Consider the following 20,745-nt stretch of genomic DNA (forward strand, 5'->3'; position numbering starts at 1 on the left):
GATGATCTTAGAGGTCTTTTCCAACCTTAATGATTCTATGATTCTATATCTAAACACTAGCTAGATATAATTTCTTTAATGAAATTGCTTGGGAGAAAAAGGAAGGAGGGTTACAAGACTAGAGATCGTTCAGTGTTATCTTGAGTGAAAGGACCATTATCATGTCATCTCTATTTTAACTGTAAAAAGATAGAAAGCCGTTCTGGTTGGAATTCTTAAAATCTATGCTTTAAAGAATACTTTGTTTACAACAGTCTTTAAAACCAAAAAGATAGAAAAAGAATCAAATCAAATGACCAGTGATGGCACTTTGAAGTACTAGCTTGTTAGCTTCAATATATACCAACATGAGTTTCCTTCAGTGTCCATCTGTTAGACATGATTAAGAAGGCAGCTGCACCCTGAGGTAAATGTAAAACCTATGAGATACTGTAATCTTTATAGATCTAAATTAGCTTGAGTTTCTCATTTAGAGGTTGATGCAGTCCTGGGTTACAGTAATACTTACACATGGCAACTGAGCTCCTGCAGACTCCGTATTTGATCAGAAGGCCAGGAGATTTAGAAGAAATTTGGAGATTATTTTTTTTTCTATACTCCTGAGGGTTTTAGTTGCATCCACATGCCTTATCTAAGCGGTATTGCAAAAACTAGCTGGTCTGCCCAAGGCATAGACAGACAAGCACTTCTGAAGCAGCAGTAGTGTTTAAGGAGCTTCCAAGACTAGCTCTATGTTACTCATTCCTTTCCTAAGACATAAGTGCTCAGGCAGTGGTCTAGTCACTGGGGTTTTCGTGTGTTTGTTTTTCCTTTATAGTCTTAAGCACTGTTGGAGGTGATTTATATAGGCCAAAGTTCAGGAAGCTGTCATCTTTTGAGATGATCTGTTTACCATGTCTAAGCTGGAATACAGTAACTTTATAAATGATTACAGATGTTTTACATATGAGTGACTGATGAGGTTATGAATCAGTCCCTCAAATACAGACTTGTGTGCTTTTTCTGGTTCCCTGGCAGCCTCTTTCAAACTGTCTCCCTACATGAATCCTGACACTCGGGAAGTAGGAGCTACAAGTCCTAGCAGTCTATGTGATTGTGGGCCTGAAAGAGGTGGCCAGGCTGAAGGGACTTGGGCTCCTCCAGTTTTCACAAAGGAAATACTTTGAAGAATTGATGCAAGAAATCAAAGCTTATTTTCAAACAAAGTTGTTCATGCCACTCAAAGAAATGCATTGGAAAGTTTCCATAAAAGCAAGGAAAGGGTATTTAAAATCAGAGATGATCACGGAGAGGAAAGGAGGTGAGATAGCTGGCCATCACTTGGTGTTGCTTAGGCACAATTTAGTATGGACCGATGGCTTTTTACCCAGGCAAGTATCTCCAATACCCTGTTCAAAACAACGCTGAGACAGCGACACACACACTGAGAAATGAAGTCATTTTCCTTGAGGAAGGCTTGGGAGTCACCTGACAAGCTAAAAATAATTATAGAAAGAAAAGCATCATAGCAAGGAACATAATGCAGGTATTTTTGAAGCTCTCAATAAAGAAATGGCTGTGCAAGACTACAAACATGATCTTATGCAATAAAAATTCAAAAGATGTGAAAATGATAAATTAAATCAAGGATGAAAAATCAAGGCTAAGAAAGTGAGAAAGAAAGAAACCAAGCTGTATCTCTAGCAGTTCTCATGCCATCTGTGCATATGAGGAGGTGCTAGACAGAATTTTGCTGACGCATCCTATTTTGAAGGCGATATTGAAGGTAACGCAAGTATTGCATTGTCTGTACTGTTATTTTTGTTCTTTCATACAGAAAATCATCCCAGAATCAGTTTGTTTTCATATGGACTTTGAACAACAACAACAAAAAGATCCCAAAACATGGACTGTTGTAACCTAGGCAGCTAGAACACCGAGATACAGAGAAAGCATAGCTCTTCAGTAGAGAAAAGAGGAGTGAAACGATAACCAATGAAGGAAAACATGCTCCTTACGTAGGAGGAAAACCATGATTCTTTTTATATATCAGCCATCTCCAGTATAGCGAAAGGACATAAAGCAAGCTGGAAAATACTGATGTAGTAGATTATGTTTCTGCTGTGAATGCAGGGGATAAGTTATCCCTGATTATTCCATTCTGCAAAGGCCATCTTGCTGATGGCTTAAGGGAGCCAGAAAAAACAGTGAGCTTTGGCATCCTAGTCTGCGATGAGGCTTCTTCCCTTGCTTTCACAGAAAAGCAACTGATAGCTTTATCTTGTAGCAAGTACTCCTGAGCAGCTCCAACCTTTCTGCTAGCAGACATAGTCCATGTTTTGGTCCCTGACTGCATGCTGTGATTCACCCTGCAGTTACTTGGAAAAGGACCATAGTTAATTCATGTGTTACAAATGCACAGTGCAATTGTAGCCAAATAGCGTATCAGGGAATGTGAAGATCATTTCTGTAGGTAGGACAGAGATTTGCTGCACTCGGGAAAATTCCAGCATTGCTGATGTTTCCAGACTGCCCACCGTAACAGTTGTATGTTCCTGACTGGAAAAAGTAGGTTTTCCATTCAGGTGTGTCTTTATGCATGTGCAGTCATGTCATGCTGCAGTTAGCAAAGCTACACTTGGATCTCTTGGGAAGGGGGAGCTTTTTCTGCCAGAAGCTCTACAACTACTAGAGTTTCCCTAGGTTTACAGCACAGTACTCTCCCGTCTTGTTCCAAGAGTCCAGGAATGATGATGCATTGAGAAATGGAAGTTTCTTTATTAGAAACTGTTGTGTTTTACTCATAGTCCCCTAGATTCAGCTGCAATGATGATGTTGAGAAATGGAAGTTTATTTTTCAGAAACTGTTGTGTTTTACTCGTAGTCCCCTAGATTCAGCTGCAGGCATGCCTGATACCTCTTGCACATTTTTGCTCTTGTCTTCAAAGTCACCATTTTGTAAACAACATGGACATTCAGGATATTTTAATATATTCAAGTTCGTTACTGAAGCGATCTTCGAAAGCTAACTCTGGTGTTTCACTGTGACAGGAGAGCGTCTGGATTCTCCTTCCATTTTCAGACATTCATTTTCCACTGTTTCATATAGTTTGAGTCCACTTACAGAATTTAAGTACCGAAGTTATACATCTAGAGTAGGTTCAGTTGCCTAAACAAAGGCTTCAACTGCCATAATAATGTCCTGGGATATCCCGCACATTTACTTAAGCAGACTGATATGATACAAAAGCGACAGAGACATGCGTCTTGCTGCAGTGACAGCTGGCATGCCCCGGAGTGTCTAAAATGACATTAACAGTTGTGTTTGGACTGAAACCTGTCCTTAGAGTGGGACGATGTGAATGTGTGTATGTATGAGATTATATACATAGATACTTGAAAGTAACCAACTGGCTTTTTTGTAATTGCAATAGAAGTTTATCAGTTTTGGTTTTAGTTATTGTTTTGTTTGCTTCATAGGCACCTTTTTTTTTTCCTGTTTGAGCAAATGCCTAAAATGAGCCCAATGTTGTCATTATTCTGTATGCTTGCTTGACAATGTCAATTCCTGTTCATTACAACAAGAAATCGACCTATAATGCTGATCTCCTCTGATCTGCTGCTCTGTATATTATCTACGTTTGACTGTATGCTGCTCTACGGGTTTACTCCTTAAGTTGAAATAAAAATAGTAAGCTGTGGAATATCTTTTTTTAACAAAGATTAACTTTGGGGGCTCTTTCAGCTTCATTTTAATAGTAATTTTTAAATATTCTCTGCTTTGAAGATCAGTCTTGGACAAACGTGACTGGTCAGAATCAAGGCAGCAGGAAGCAGCTTTGGTTTTGTTCTGTTTTCCTTTAAGAGAAAATGAAATGCACTTCCACAGATGAACTGAACAGAATGACCTTTTGAATTAAGACTTCTGTCCGAAACAGTAAGCCCATCTTATGGGGAGAGCAAATCTACAGATCAGAAAATTACTTTCATCTTACTTGTGGTTAGACCGATGCTGTTATTTTAAGTTGCTCTCGTGCAGGGAAGAGCTGCTGATGTTGAATGTGAATACTTATATACTCGGTACAAGAAAGACATCAAACTATTCAAGTGTGTCCAGAGGAGGGCGACCAAGATGGTGAAAGTTCTCGAGGGCAAGACAAGAGGAGGGGCTGAGGTCACTTGGTTTGTTCAGCCTGGAGAAGAGAAGGCTGAGGGGTGACCTCATGGCAGTCTACACCTTCCTCAAGGGGGGCAGCGGAGGTGGAGGTGCTGATCTCCTCTCTCTGGTGACCAGCGACAGGACACGAGGAAATGGAATGAAGCTGCATCAGGGCAATTTCAGGTTGGACAGTAGGAAAAGGTTCTTCACTGGGAGGGTGGTCGCCCACTGGAACAGGCTACCTGGGGAAGTGGTCATGGCACCAAGCCTGTCAGAGTTCAAGGAGACGAGGAAATGGAATGAAGCTGCATCAGGGCAATTTCAGGTTGGACATTAGGAAAAGGTTCTTCACTGGGAGGGTGGTCGCCCACTGGAACAGGCTACCTGGGGAAGTGGTCATGGCACCAAGCCTGTCAGAGTTCAAGGAGCATCTGGACAACGCTCTTAGTCAAATGGTTTAGTTTTAGGTAGTCCTGCGAGGAGCAGGAAGATGGTCCTTACGGGTCCCTTCCAACTTCAGATATTCTATGATTCTATGGTTCTACTTGTGGCACCCTTTTTGAAGCATGAGCACAAAAAGAGAGCAGTGAGGAGCTAGGTTGAAGACCTCTGTGCTCCTGCACTCACAAATATCTATAGTGTTTTAATTCAGTTTTCATTTTGTAAGGCTAGTAAGGACTAAGTTTTTAGTAGAATATGCAAGATAAAACCCATTTGTAATTTAATCAGCCTGTGCAAACTCTGCTGGTATATAGGTAGATATCTCCTGCTGGTATAAAGGTAGATATTTTTGCTTATAAAAGCTTGATGTGCATTTTTTTCCACAGCTGAAGCTGTTAAATCCATCCTGTTTGAAGGCATTTGTGAGGTGAGTTCATGTGGTTGTCAGAATTGCTGCTTGGTTCAGCAGTATTTTGCTTTGGTGATCCTGAATGGCGATACATATGTCTTCCAGAAAAGATGTTTTATCCTTCTGGAATATGGAGAAACGACATGCAGAACTGCACCCTCAATAAGTCAGGTTGTTGCATGTTGTTATGGAAATCTCCATAACTGGAAGATCAGTGAAAAGCCATTACTTCCCAGGTACGAGTGTTTTAATTTCTGTTATTCTGGTTAATGTATTTAATAAACAGATTAGTAAATATGAAACTACTTTTCATATGTTTGTTGTGTAATTACAAATCTATCTGGATATGGTAAGCATTTTTACATGGTTACTATAAGATTTACTGCTTTTATGCTGTTGGAATTTTTTTGGTATTTGGATTCTGGTTTTGCTGCAACTGACTGTGCTATTTAGATCAAAATGGGATACTTCCTTGCCAAAAAACCTTATCTACAAAGACACAGAACTATTCTGTGCAGGGGATCACAAGCACTCAATTCTTGTAAGGTATTTTTATTAGTCTCAGTCTAGTTCTTCATTGCACTATACAGGCTTGAAGTTTGGCATTTCCCACACACAGTTTTGTATGTGTCTTATTTACTGATATGTTAAAAAAAAAAATTTATGGAGAAGGAGGACTTGCTTAACTGACCAAGAAATCAGGTTGTGGCTAAAAACCTTTTTCCTTTCTTTTCCTTTTTTTTTTTAAATGCCTTTATTCTCCTCACTGCGATACCTGTAATTTTCTTTTCTGTCAATGTACTTAGTAAAAAATTGGAACAATTTACATTTTCTTCTTTGACTGCCGTGTTCAGACAGCATGTATTTGTTGCCTCTGTTCTGTTTTATCTGTTTCCTTAGTTTCAAAGGCATGAGCTTGACAGTCCCGTAGGTAGATTGGTTTGGTACCTGGAAGGAACAAGACAGGCTGCTATGTAATGATGTCTGCCTCTGTTTTATGTGGCTACTTCATGTTAAAGTGCAATTAATCAGAGGCAATTAATTTCTTTGCAATAAGTTCTAAAGCTTCTACAAACCGTAATACCTTTATGGACCTGGCAGAAAATTTGAGTTAGGTGAAGTAAAAGCAGGTATGCAAACTGGTCATATGCGTTCTTTTTTTCAGTATCTGCTGCAATACAATCCAGTACTGATACTTTTCTTATTTGTCATAAGCCCTATTGTAGTGCTGCTAATTCTGTCATTTTTGGCTATCACAGCCTGTCACAAAATTGGTCAAACTCAAATGCATCAGTTATATGTGCACATTGATGCTGAACATGTAAAATAAAACATTTCTTTTCTAAATATTGCATTTAATACTCATTGCAAAATCTAGCTGATTTGGAAAATAAGATTTTCTTAATACTGAGGGGGGAGGAGGGGGCAATTTTAAGTGATGCCAGTCAAGAATTCTGAAACTCTTTATAAAAGCTACTCTTTATTGCAATAATTTCTTTGTTTTAACTGAAAAAAATCTCCCCCATGTTTAGGAATTGCTGAATTATTCTTGCACCTCAGGAAGTGGCTCTGCACTGCTATTTTTACTGCAAAATGCTAGTAGATGTGCGTAGGTCAAGAGTTAATCATGTCTTACAGCAAAAATGTAAAAGCACCAAATCAAAACACTTTGTCAAAACTTACATTATACTTGTGAAGCATTCACATCTGAATTTAAAAACTTTACAAGTCTTGTTACATAAGATTATTCTACCTTTAAATAATTTGATACACATTTTCTTCATTGGAAGGACGGTTGGATTTGATAGTTACTCAGCTGTTGTTAGTGGTCTGCCTATGTATGGTACCAAAACAACCATGCTATTTCACATCTGAAGACAATGAATTGTAAAATTATAATGATAATTATTCTCCTGTCTTCCATATTCTTATGCATCTATACCACAGGTGAAGTAAAATGGTAATTTAGTGTTAGAAACCATCTCTGTTTCTCAAGTCATCTTCTAATTTTAAAGTATTCAATAGTGTATCGCTGTAGATACACTGGAGGGGATTACTAAAATTGCAATGCATTGCGTGATTGAGTTGTAATTAGTTCATTGAGATAGAAGGTGGAGCTAGTCTGGGTGATACTGTGCTTTCCATATACCAATGAAAGAGTTTTTCTGTTGGGCTTTTGGCTTGTTTGTTTTTCTCATCAACAAATAATGCATGTCATTTTTTCATTCTTTTGAGTCTGGTTAGGGAACCAGTCAACTCTTTTAGCTTCCTGTTTGGACCTATGAGAATAAGAATATATTTGCTGGAACCTCAATTAATTATTGTTCTGCTGCAATGGAATTAAAGATTTTGGGAAAGATCAGCACTGTTGGAAGAGGGAGAATGAGAAAGAACAGTTGTCAGCTCTACTTTCCCTACTGATGATCAAAGACACAAGATAGCAATAAATTTTTTAACTTAGATTGGAAGTCTACTATCTTTATTCTTCCCCAAAACTGAACATTTTTGCTTTAGGCATCAGAGATACATCATTTCTTAAGAACTGAACGGCAGTGAATTTGTTTACAAAAACCTATTGCAATGTTGCGGGTAGATGGTCTACTATCCAGAAGACTCACTGCACCACTGGTAGATGGTCTATCCAGAAGACTCACTGCACCACTTTAAAATCCTGAGACTACCTCCCATCTTTAATCTTATTATAAATGCTAAAAAGTTGCAGAGAAAAACAACCAAAGTCGTAAATACACATCTACTTAAACTGTGCCCAGCTCTGAAAAGAAATATGTATCATTATCAACAATTTGATATCTTTGTTTTTTAAGAAAAGGCCACAGTGGAGAAGTCTGGAAAGCTCAGTGGCAAGGAGAGAATGTTGTTGTGAGAATCTTTTCATCAAGGGATAAAAAAAATCATGATTTAAAGAAGGTGCCATTTTTAGCTCCATACTACTTCAACATGAGTGTATACTGGTATCATTATTTCCAAGTAGAAAGGACTAATGTTTCATATATTTATCTCTTAATGAGAAAATCTTAGTCATGTCCTTTTAGGATCCTTTTTGGGGGGGCGGGAAAGGACCTATGTTGTACTTAATTTTTGTCCAAGTCTATAATTTACTTGAAATTTTTTATAGAGAAAAGAACTTTTGAAGTATCTGAATTATACAGCTTTGAAATATTTTTTTCTTACAACCCTGTAATTTTGCAGATAGTTATCTCTCTGGTTTGGTTTGTTGTTTCTTAAAGAGAGGTTAGAAAAGAACATGATCTATGTGATACAGTGGCTTTTAATTTCCTTTTTTCAAACTAAAGCAACAAACATTCAGGCTCTCTTATATGTTATGGGACTGGAGAAAAGTGTCCATTATGAATCTGTCTAAAATCATCATTTTCATCATTTATTCATTTACTTAAACCCTAATCAAAACCGATTTTACTTAGCAAGTTGGTGAAACAGAAAAGTAGTCTTTAGAATAAGACCTAGGAGGAATTGACCTCTTTTAATAGAATACAATTCTTACTGATCAGTGAGTTCATAGTCACTGACACAAAAAAGATGGTTTAATAAGAAACAAGGATTGTGTTTTGATTTTTTTTTCTTTAAAAAAAAAAAACACTGGAGTTAATTAGTAGCTCTACTGATAGATTTACTGATCCACTCCCGCCATATCAAATTATTTTCAAACGCAAGCATACTAACACAAGTTAATGAGAAGAATTTCCTTTTTGTTTTAGGGTTCATTGCATCAGACATGACATCACGAAATTCCGGTAGAAATTCAGCCTTGCTACCACAAAAATGAGTCACTGTAACTACCTGCAGTGACATACGGTTGATAATTTATGGTTGTTTAAATTTTATACTTTTTGTTGCAAGTGGTCTTGTAGATATACATATTAAAATATTTGGGTCAGAAGGTAGACCAGCAACAGCATGTAGGCATTAAAAAGTAAAAATATCTTCGTTAAGAATTGTGCTGCTGCATTGCTGATATCGGTAAGGAATTTTCATTGTTTGAAAAATAATCTCTTTTATAACAAATTCTGGATCAAAAATAACCTGTTCTCCTTGTAGTTAGTAAATATGTCATGTGTTTGAATGAGGAAAATATAGCATTTATTGGACAACTTGTGTTGCATACAAAACACTATATGATATTTAGTCTCAGGAATAATATATCAATCTGGTCAGAAGTCCTACACTATTAATCCTAATACTTCGCAATTGATAAAATACAGGAATGTGTCACACAGAAAATGGATGGAACAGTATGCAACAAGGAGTTTGAACTTCGTGCTAGAAAGAGATGAAATCCAGGAGATTTTGAATGTGGGAGATGAGTCTTGACATTTAGAAAATGTTCTCAAATGCAGAATGTTTCCTAGAGATGAAACAGGTTTGTTTGTTGCTGTCTTTTGTGGTGATTAGGTCTTATTCTGAGGTTGAAAATGTAACTTTTGGTTTTTAATCCCCAGAAAGGCTGAAAAAGTTCAACAGCTTCCTTTGCTAGGTTTCTCTTCCAGAGCACGCTTACAGGCAGTCACTTACAAAGGTCCAGCGAGAACAAGGGTGCTTTAGGCTGCTTCAGGTTTGTTTATGAGCACCTTCAGAACTGCCCTTTACAGCCAAAAGCCCTTTACAGTAGTCTCTGCCCCGCTAGTGAAGGCCCCATTCTGGGGCCTGGAGGTCTGTGTGAAGAATCAGAGAAAAATAGGCCTGAAAAAGATTCTGGAAATCATCAAACCTTTCACACTCCTCCGAAGCCAGATAAACCATATCCATGTGCTTGGCAAACATTTGCCTAGACTATTTCTGAAAGATTTGCCGGACTCTTTCTGGTGGATATTCTACAACTTGCCTAGGCAATACATTTCATTACTTCACTAGCCTTATCTTTAGAAAGCTTTTTTTGATGTCCAACCTGAATTTTCCTTGCGTCAGTTGTTGCGAAGGGAAATAAGATACGTTTGCCACAACTTGTTCATGGCAAAATGCATGTTGACTCTTGCTTGCTGTCATGGTGGTACTCAAAAATAATGTTGGATGATTCATTCCAGGGTGTTTTTTTCCCAATCAAAACAAAAACCAAAATAATTTCTTATCGCTTTCCTTTGTCCTTCTCCGAAAGAATCACTACCCACTATCCCAACCTTTTGGTACATTCCCAATCCTGCACAGTGAAAATAACACCAAGTCCCAACTTTGCTGCAACTGTTTCTTTAAACTCCTGTAATGAGCAAATCACCTAGAACTAATTTGAAGGCAATACTCTACCTTTTTCACTTTTTCTCACTAAGGGATATAGTCAGCTAGCTAGCAACTTCCAGTAATTTCAGGGTTTAATTAGCATTGATGAAATAATCTGCCACTTCCTGTTAGAGCATTTCTGCTTTGCTGTAGCACTTCAGCCTTTCTATGTACCTGATTTGGTATTAAATAGATAATACTGATTTATTAAATGCGATAATGCTAACTTCAAATCTATATGAATTAAACTCATTTTGAAAGATTTTTTTATCTTAATTTTAGGCCTTGCAGTAACGCATTCCTGGACAAAGAACTGATCAGATGTTGGAAACAGTCCTAGACTTGGCACAAAATGGTACATGGCACTAGAACTTCCTGATGACTCGATTTTGGTTGATGGCTTTGATGCCCGTAAGCATATTGACATGTGGGCATTTGTTCTTGTTCTATGGGCAATAACAAGAAGAACATTCAGTAATGGTAAGTCAAAAAAAAAGAGAAGAAAAATTAAAATTTGAGTTTTTCTAAACCTCTAAGTAGAATTAGGGATTCCTTATCAGAGAGTCAGTGTTTTAGTGACTAATTAGCAATATTAGAATTACACTACTAATATAAAATCCATTCTGTAGCAACAATAAACACAGAAAAAATAACAAATGTTATCTTAGCCAACCAGAAAATCAATATGCCAGAATGCTCTTTTCCCTTACCTGCATTGCATTTGGAAGCATGTCCTCGATGCTTTCTAGAAAGAGTGAGTTTGCTCTGTTTGTTGCATACCACCTTTTTAGGAGCAAGATGGAGTCTTTAGGCATTTTGTAGAAATGGTACCTTCAAAATTGCACGCTGTTGTTTAAGATGTCGTCTTTTGCTCACATGTAAGGTATTCAGTAGCTGCAGCATGCTTTACAGGGGTGCATGAATGATGACAGGCTCCTCCGGGAAAAATTCAGGGAATGCAAGACGAAGGGCAAGGAACACATACAATTCCTGCAACAGTGTACTAGCTCTAGACATGTCGTCTGTTTTCAGCTGTTGTTTTTCCCATTCATTGGGGGTTTTTTCAACTTGTTTTACTTTCATTGTTGCATATTTTCTTCAATTTATATTCTGAGTGACTTCTAATAGGTATCATAATTTATTTTTCCCCATTTTGGTTTCCTAGCGCAACTGTTTGCCTTCACATCCTTTTCAAAGGAGAGGATCTCAAGCTGGTTATCATAAGGCTAGTGATCCAGAAACAGCTAGCTGATTATGTGTCCTGGTTTTCTTTGGCTTGCAGATAACACATTAAGAGATCTAAAAGTGGATTGTATTATTTGGTTCAATGCTGGTTTATGTGATAAACAGCTCATCCCCACAAACACAAAGGAGCACAGAGGCACAGCGGCAGGTGGGCGACCCCCTGTAGACCAGTAAGAGGAATGGAGACCCTGTCCCAGCCCATCCCAAAGCTGTCCTGGGAGAGCCATCAGCCTTGCTGTCCAGGTGTGAGACCCAGACGATGAACCTGCTGGAGAGGCTCTCTGGATCACCTTGCAGACTGAGGTAGGGTCAGTGCCAGCAGGGCTACGGCACACGGCATGGGATGCAGCTGAAGAGCATGTTGGGGTTGTGCTAGAGTTGCCATGGCATGTTTAGGGGAGGAACCAAAGGTGGGGAAAGGGAGGGATCGAGGTGGTTTGGGGAGGAACAAGCATGGGAAAAGAGAGGGAAAAGGGGATAAAGGGGGCTGGTTGTGTATAAACAGGTGGCCGGTCATTACACTTAAGGTCATTATGCTTTGGTCATTACATTAAGGCTGCACCCTGTGCTGTAGCAGCACAGTCTGTCCTGTTGTCTCATGAAACTCTTTTTCTAACTGTTTTCTTGGGCAAGGGACAGCATATTGTGTGTGCACCGAGGTCCAAGTGTCAGCAGGTGGAGCTGGGCCACAGGTGACAGGGCGCACGCATCTGTGCTGCAGCAGCTGGAGCAAGGGAGGATGCCCTACGTGAGTGCATGATCACTAGTGACGGTCAGGCTGGGTTTGTTGGCAAGTAGGTCAAGCGGCCTGAGAGCCAGGTATGTGCGTGCCTTTCTGCACGTGGGACTCCTGGAGGAGCTGGCGGCCAGAGCCAACCCCAGCAGGTCCAGGCCAGCTGCTGGAGAGAGCAGGTGTGGGGTTGACTGGGAGACCCGCTGGTATGTGTGTATCTGTGCAAGAGGCAACTGGGGAGAAAGAGTATGCAGGACCAGCTACTGGATGCTCTGTGTGTCTAAGCCCAGTTACTGAAGGGATCTAGAGCACGTGTGCCTGTGCGCTGGTGTGTGTATGGGGTGGGAGGTCCTCTACCAGCAGCTGAAGTGGGGCTGCAGGCCGTGGGAATTCGCACGCCCAGGTGCTGGTGGCTGGGCAGGTGTGAGGATCCAGGGGCAGCTGCTGGATAGACTGCCTGAGCCCAGCTGCTGGAGGGATCTCCACTGTACATACACATAGAGGTTTTCTACTAACAGACCTCCGTCCTGATCAGCCACAGAGGGGAGCAGGGTGAGGCTGCCGGTGCCGTTTGTGTGCGTGCCGAGTGCTTCTTGCTGTGTTGTTCCGTGTGCCCCTGCCCGTGCCCGCTGGGAAGAGGTGTTCAGCCCTGCGACTGGTGGGACCCTGGGGCATGGAGCTGCAGCAGCCTTGCCACTGTTGGGCTGCCGCATTCTGCAGATCCCTGACGTGTTGTTCTCATGAGATTTTTTAATTTTTTTTTAATGTTTTCCTCAGCTTTCAGCAAAATGACCATATTGGCATTTTGCAGACTTCCCTTCTGTTACTAACGCTATAGTTATGATGTTAATTTAATTTCAGTTGTTGGCTTAGCAATTTGTTGTTCTTACTATTGCTGGATAGGTGTAGTCATAGTTGTTGAATAAATAAGTAAACTCATTTAAAAATAGCTTTTTCTTTAGGAATTGCAGACGGATTTAAAGTACCATTTTAGGATTGTGTTCCACTATTTTTCTCATATCTTCAAAGTTAGGATGTAAAGAACAGCAAAAACCACACCAGATGACTTTCAGACACTGTAAGTATTTTAAAGATAAAATTTTGGTTCTGTTTTTGAAAACATTTTTGCACCTCTAAACGCGCATGATGTATAATAAAATGCAGCTTGATGAAGTACACCGACAGTTCCCCCTTCCCCAGCTTTCATCTCATTATTGTGTCTTCCTTATTTGCTATTTACTGAGTTAAAACATAATTAGTTAGTAGTGCATGTAAGGTATATAGGTACGTATAAAGGGCATAACTTATTTAATTTGTGACATTACTGAAGTATTACTTGACTTACCTATTGGGCACTAGTAAGAACATTTTTAAACCAAGCTACTTCTTCATTTTCTCCTTTTAAGACACTATGCGTAGGACTTCATTACATTTTTAAAAGTTTATTTATTCTCAGGCTTTCCCCGAGAAGAGTGTAGGCAACCCAGAAAGGTGAGGGGCTCGTAGGTTTTGTCTTAGATGTCGATACCCACATCCTGCCTCTGTTCCGCTGGAGGAGCTGAGATTTGGAGGATGGCAATCCACCAGGACACCTGAGGATTCAGGAAGAAGCAGGTGCCGAAGGAACCCAGCAAGCTGAAGCATGAAGTGTATACGATGTTTACATGCTTCCAAGTAGTCAATGTATTTTTTCCAATTTCAATTTTATTTTTATGTATCTATCTTCAGTCTTGATTTAGGTCACTAAATTTTACTTGGATCTTGCTGTGCTTTGTGTACATATACATATAATTTGGGTATCAGTTATGAGAGAGATAGGTGCTTAGTGATTTTTAAGGTCTGGTTTAGTTTCACTACCCGAGAAAAGTAAATATGAGCATTAAAGGGGAAAGTAAGGTGGTTTTTTTTTCCAGTCTTATTTATCAAAGACAGTAAGAATTTAGGTATGAATTTTTGAATATATGGTGGGGGAGCTTTAAAATTATTCTTTAGGATCTGAATTCAGACCTATTGTATACGATCTCAAACTTAACACGTTATTTTGCTGTAGTGTATATTATTTAAAGCTGCCTAACAGAAGAAGTTTCATTTGATCCTCGTGTCCCTGTGTAGTGATGGTGAGGAGAGGACTGCTGCACATGGAGGACCCAGTGACCCACACCGCAGTGTGCCTGAGCAGGTGCGGGCTGGGCTGGGCTGTGCATGGCCCTTGGCCGCAGGATAACCTCAGCCAGCTCACGGCAAGCGAGGAGCCTGCGGGCAGCACTCGCTCTACCTAGCCCCGCTGCCTTGCCCCAGTGCACTACTCCTTGTTCTCGCCAAAAACCGTGACTCCCTCTCTCCGTTCTTCTCAGACGCGTGTGGCTTTTCCTTTCCTAGCAAAGACATCAGAGCTCTCTAATAACTTCCATCGCTGTTAAACCTAATGTGTAAATTATGCACATATATTTTTATTACAAAAAGTTACAGAAGTTAGAATAAATAAAGTACCTTTTGACATTTTTATTAAGGTATTTTGAGAAGTATTCAGGATAATGCAGACTAGCAAAATTCTACCCTAATTCACTCATGTCATTCAAGTGTAGGTACAAATGGGAATAGGCATTGATCTGTAATTCACATAATTATAATGTCATCTTGACAGAACTTGCTAGCTAACGTATGGAATAGCAAGAATAAAATAATTTTATTTTAGCTAAAACTGATTAGTTTTAACCAGTTTAACTAAAACCAATTTAAATAGCGTGACACAAACTGGTTGCAAAAAATGGAATTTTATACTTTCCCCTTTCTTTTTTATTTTATCTGCCAGTCTACATTGATTTTTTTTCTGTCTGAAAATAGAAGCAACTGCATAATCGTCAATTAGCAGCGTAAATGATTTCATACTGCCCATACCCACTTTTGCAAAGCTTACAGACTGTGTTCATATGGAAATGTATGTATAGCAGTGAATGAATTCCACACAGTTCTTCAAAGATTACTAATTGAGAGAGTATTATAATTGCTAAAACGTGGAGGAAAACGTATAAAGCTCTTTGGGTGCTTTAAAATATCTCACTGTAGGTGCAAGTTATGATGTAATTTTTAACACAATTCCATAGTGCAGCAAAACATAAAAATAACCTTTGGAAAATATTCCAGCAGCAATTTCGTCCTTAAACACCATCTGGAGAAGTAACTAATCCTATACATGACTCGATGATTCAGTGGGATAATCCACAGAAGAACTTCCATATGGCATTCTCAGTGTTCTTCAACACATCCTTTTCTGTCTCCAATGCTTACGGTACACTGGCAGATGCACTGCTGATACTGAAGCCTGAGTTGAAAAGCAAAATGAATATCCATTTTAGCTGTATTCAAAGACATAGATGTGTCATCACTTTGCTAAATGCTGTTGTTTGTCCTCTTGGATGGTGAGCCAAGGCCAGAAAGAAGATAGGATTTCATCTGCCACAAGCACGGCCCGTCTCTACTATGGTACAGGTGTGGCAGACTTTATATTTACACACTTGAGTTTAGATTCGGATCTAGATCATTAGGATGGTTGAAGGATTCGACTGGACTGAACAATTCCATTTGAAATACTCTTTTTCCACATTTTGAAGGGATCAATTTTCTACTCCCCAAACTCCAGAATCTGCCAGTATAGTTTCCCTCATTTCCAATTTCTCAAACTGAAAAAATTTTTTTTCTTCTATCACTCCCTTAATATTACTCCAGAAATCAAGTTGAAATGATCTTCCGTCCCATTAGAGAGCCTTTTACGTGAAGGTACTCCACACACTCGCTAGCAACCCTGGCCTACGTATAGTAGTCTCGAAGGCAGCAAATTGATAGTTACATTAATACGTAACTCCATTATAAAGAGTATACAGTACAAAGACTATAGAGCATACAACACAGTATAGAGAGTACAAAGCATCTGACCAAATACCATAAATGTAAAAATGTATCTTGGTGCCTTTTTTTTTAGGCATTGTTTTTAGCATCACCTTCTTTAACATGGAAGGACGTGGTAACTAGGCTTTACTGACGCAGTTTTTCTATGTCAAAGAGAATGACTGGTCTTGATGCTTCCATCAGTCCACAACCTGTTTTTAAGTTATCCATTTCATAAGCTCTGTTACCAAGAAGTGTATTTTATTTCACTCAGCATTCTCATTTGAAGAGAAGCAGACATGGCTCTAATCCCATAACTGATTTCAGGGGTTTAAAATTTAGAATGACAGGTGACTTCAGTTTCAGGTCATTTGCTCTGTTGAGAAAAGTTACACAATGTAAAGCAGAGCCAGATTTTTTATGGTACCTTTTATGAACATAAAAACTGCCTCTTTCAGCAAACATGAGATCTATTTCAAATTCCTCTCCAAAACTATAAAATATTTTCTTAACTTATGCTCACTGATGATGGCGACAGAATCTTATTTACTTCTTTATTACCTTCGTAGCAAATTGTAATTAATTATATACTCCACATTTAATCACTTTCAGTTGGCTATCCTTCCAGACTTGATGTATGCAACATTAATTATTTGCCTATAGCAAGATTTTATGAACTCTAATATGCACCACATGTTCAACTTGCTTAAAATTAACTGCAGACATTCTATTTACCATTAATGTACATCTTTATTGGCTTTAATTTCACATCTGTGTTGCTTTATATACAACTTTATCAGTGTAACTGCACGCTGCTTGTGATGTGTGTAATAGCAGCCACCAAACCTTGCTTTTCTACTTGTGTTTTACCTTTTGATATAATTGTTATAAAAACCCCTCACATTCTGCTTTTAAAAAAAGTGAAGTAATTTGAAAATAAATTCATCTTTCTTATTCATTATTTGGAAAGTCAGCTGCAAAATGCTGCCTGAGATCTAACGGAGAAAAAATAAAGTAGCTAAGGTTTGCCTGAACAAAAAGGTTTGCCTGTTTAAGAACAAAATCTCTTTGAAAGAGGCTTTGTTATGGCAATCCATCCTCAGCCTTGAAGAAACAGGCAACAGCCTCACTTACTAGCTAGCAGCTTGTTAGGGACAGTCCCACAACTGGTCCCACAATTCCCACCAGTTCGCACACAGATGTATTTGAGGCATCTGTAAAGCCCTGCCTCTTTCCAACAGAGAGATGAAACAGAACAAGCCTCAGCACAGGAAAGCTATTCAACATGCGCTAGAGATCTGGCACTAGCTTATCATGCAGGTATCTAGTTGTTGATACACAGATTAGACAAATTAATGCTAATTAGGGTAAGTCTGCAAATGTTGTAGACTTTCCAGTTGTAAGGTGTAGATATCCTAAGAATTACAGCAAAGCAATTTTTTTTTTTTAATATTCATAGCTAAAATACAATAGTTTTAGAAATTACCAAGAAGGAAAGTGCTACTGGCTTCCAGTAATGAGATAAAAACAGAAACAGAAGGCATACAAAGTGAAAATAGCCTTTTGTCTGATAAAGTACTGTATTGAGAGGGGTAGCTCTGTATATTCGTTCTTGAAGTTCTTAAAAGGTTGGGAAGCCAATTTTATGGTGCACAGAATGTATGTACATCTCAAACCAGATATAACAGTATGTTAAATTCAAATATAGGACAGTATATTTTCATTCCAGAGAGTATTCTGCTGAAACGTATAGAGATATGCCACATTGACAATATGGTTCTCTGGATTTAAGAAAAATGTGGCATCATTTTACTTCCTGAAGGGATCCTGATCAGGTCAGATCTCTTTCAGTAAAATGTATGTTTGGACCAGTAATTCAGACCATGACTACATCAGAATCTTCACCTATTGCTGAGGGAGACTTCAACATAAAATACGGAGTAACGTTCAAACCTTTTAACGTTTCAGCAATTTTTAGGATAAGGAAGCAGGATCAAACACTGCTCAGAACAAAATATAATGAACTAACTATTCAAGGTAATACAAAAAAATGTAGCTGAATGAGCAGATTTTATTATATCTAAGCAACAAGAAACACAGCATAAAGTATTCCTTCTCCCTTAGCAGTTAACAGGAAAACAGCAAAAACAGCAAAAAACAAGACATTTGCAGAAGGGTTTCTGTCTTATCACCAGATTTAAAAAGTATGCTGCCAGTATATTTGTAGCAAACTGCTTTACACTGAAGCATTTAATTATTTCAAGCCCCAATATTCCACTTCTCATTGTTAAATACTGGGTAGGAATCAATTTCAAATGGGTTCTGTTTTAAAGAGGCTGGTATTCATGGTTTAACAGGAAAACAGTAGTCTGCGGATTCAACATCCAAACTCCCAAGGAACAAAAGTCTTTGCTTTCTAGAACAATTAGGTTACAATTTATACTGTCCTTACTGAAAGCCAAATTTTAGAAGCTTGTATTATTTCAAAGTTCAGTTTGCACCTTTAAAGTGAAGGAAATACTTTCAGCGGTCTCAGTTATTTCTTCTGGAACTGAAGCGGTGACTTGGAGTGACAATGCAGAGCCTTTAAATTACCAGACATAGTAGCATCTTTTCTCTGCCTGTTCACTTGTGGGGTAAATTATGGTTGATGGCTTCGCACATAAATGGCATTCAGGGGAAGCAGACTGCACAGCAGTTCACCCTCACCTAAAATCGAGCCAAATTAAACCACTTAGCATAAGTGGGGAAAATGCATCTAATCAGTTCAGGCCCCTTGTATTTTCAGAGAAACGAAACCAGCCAGCAAATTCGGCTAACTATCTGGCTAATTTTGCTTTTGGATCTGCTGCCACCTCGTGGGCCCATGATGAATTTTAAGTCCCGAATAGTAAGCAGAAAATTAACAAAAAAGTTAACCTTGGGTTTTGGGGGAAAAGCCCAGCTATTTCACTGACATGTAAGCCCACTTACATGTAAGCATCATTTCTGGTGTGAAAAGGTTTTTTTAGAATCAGGTTACATTTGCCACTTTTCAGTTTCTTGAATTCACAATTACAGCAACAACCTCAATTTATTAAGACTTCAAATTAAAATACAATGAAATGTACTGTTATTTCTTATGGCTTTGCTCCATAAAGAAGTAGTACAATTTAATCACTCTATACTGGTGTATAGGCAGATAGACAAGATAGAGAACTTTTTCATCTCATTGGAGTGTTTTCCTGTACTGCCTTGGGTTTTTTTCTGGACCATTTATGAATTTGACACTGGAATTAAAGAGCAGTGGGTTCCTACAGATTCTCCAGGCTGTAGAAGACCATGGAGTCATTAATAGCTTGGTAGCTTGCCAGACTGTCTTTGGAGAAGGAATTCATTGGGATGACAGATCAGAAAAAGGATGTAAGCAGTTTGTGGGACACCGAACTGTTCTCGGTTCTTAAATTTTTTCCTCTTTTACTATTGCCAGAAAACCCAATAATGGCAAGCTAAGTTTGCTCATCCAAGAAGTCTGGAGCTGTCAGAAGGGGATCCATTCACCTTGGAATGGCCAGACTTTGAGGCAAAATAGTTACTAGCTACGAAATGAGCAGTAACTTCAGTTTGCTCTGACTTCGTTGGATAGCTTACATTTAATTTCTCTTGAATTCTAAAAAAGATGGGATAATTTGATCTCTACAGGGAAAAGAGACTGCAGCGGTAGCCCTACTGTACAGAGGTTTCTTCAGTTACAGACTCTTTTTCCAATTGTCTACACCGTGGACTGAATCTCCGCAGTTAGATTGCCTTCCTGCTGCCAGGGACAGGAACATCTCGCCACTGACCCAGGCTGCCGCATAGGCACAGGGAACTGACAAACGCCACACAACCTGAATGAAAGGTTAGAGAAGAGCAAAAGCGGTAGCAGGCCAGCGGAGCGTTCCAGGTTCCCTTCCCAAACTGAAGCCCATCACAGGCAACAACGTGAGCGAACGACAGGAGCTGCACGGCTGCTGCACAGGCCGCGAGAAGGTACACTGTCACTGGGAAGCTGAGACAGCTTCCCCGCCTGTCACCTTCAACCTGGACACAAGCCACCCCCAGCTGCACGGTGGGCTCAAGCCGTGTCAATACCTGCCTGAGCGCTTCTGGTAGCTTGACCCGGAGCAAGCGCTTGACACAGCGGCAAGAGCCGATGATGAATCAACGCGTTGCAGCCATGACGGCCGCCTCATCTCTGTACCTGGGGGGATGTCCTCCCAGCCTCAGGTGTCATTCCCATTCAGTAACCTACGCTTTGTGCTCTTCGGTTCATTTCTCCCCCCGCGGTCACTGGACACACAAAGTAGTTTCAAGCAGAAAACAGTGTTATACGATAGGCTTACAAGCAGTACTCTAGAAGTAATGTGTAGAAATATATTAATAATGCAATTATGATGTAAGGGAGGTCTCCGCCTCCTTCACAAAAAGCTTTCTCCTAAATAGTGTTTCTTCTCTCCTTAGCCCTCTTTTAAGCCATACCCGCCCGAGCCCTCCCTCCGGGCACGCCCTTGGCGCTCCACGGGCCGAGGGGGTAAAGGAAGGCAGCGGGGTACCTGTGTGGGCGGCGGCGAAGGTCGGCACAGGCACCGCAGAACCGGTGCCCGCGGGCAGCCCGACCCGGGC

At 39.6% G+C, this 20,745-nt stretch overlaps 1 protein-coding gene across 1 annotated transcript in view; it reads left to right on the forward strand.

The window, feature by feature from the left end:
* Positions 1-17,984: 17,984 nt before the first annotated feature.
* RECK (reversion inducing cysteine rich protein with kazal motifs) overlaps positions 17,985-20,745 on the forward strand; it is an 80,582-nt gene continuing 77,821 nt past the window's right edge. Inside the window, exons 1-3 of the mRNA XM_019474784.1 lie at positions 17,985-18,041; positions 18,890-18,991; positions 20,584-20,695. Of these exons, the coding sequence (XP_019330329.1) occupies positions 17,985-18,041; positions 18,890-18,991; positions 20,584-20,695 (271 nt within the window). The remainder of the gene's footprint in view (positions 18,042-18,889; positions 18,992-20,583; positions 20,696-20,745) is intronic.

Source organism: Aptenodytes forsteri, unplaced genomic scaffold (assembly GCF_000699145.1).
Source record: "Aptenodytes forsteri isolate BGI_AS27 unplaced genomic scaffold, ASM69914v1 Scaffold250, whole genome shotgun sequence".
NCBI lineage: Eukaryota > Metazoa > Chordata > Aves > Sphenisciformes > Spheniscidae > Aptenodytes > Aptenodytes forsteri.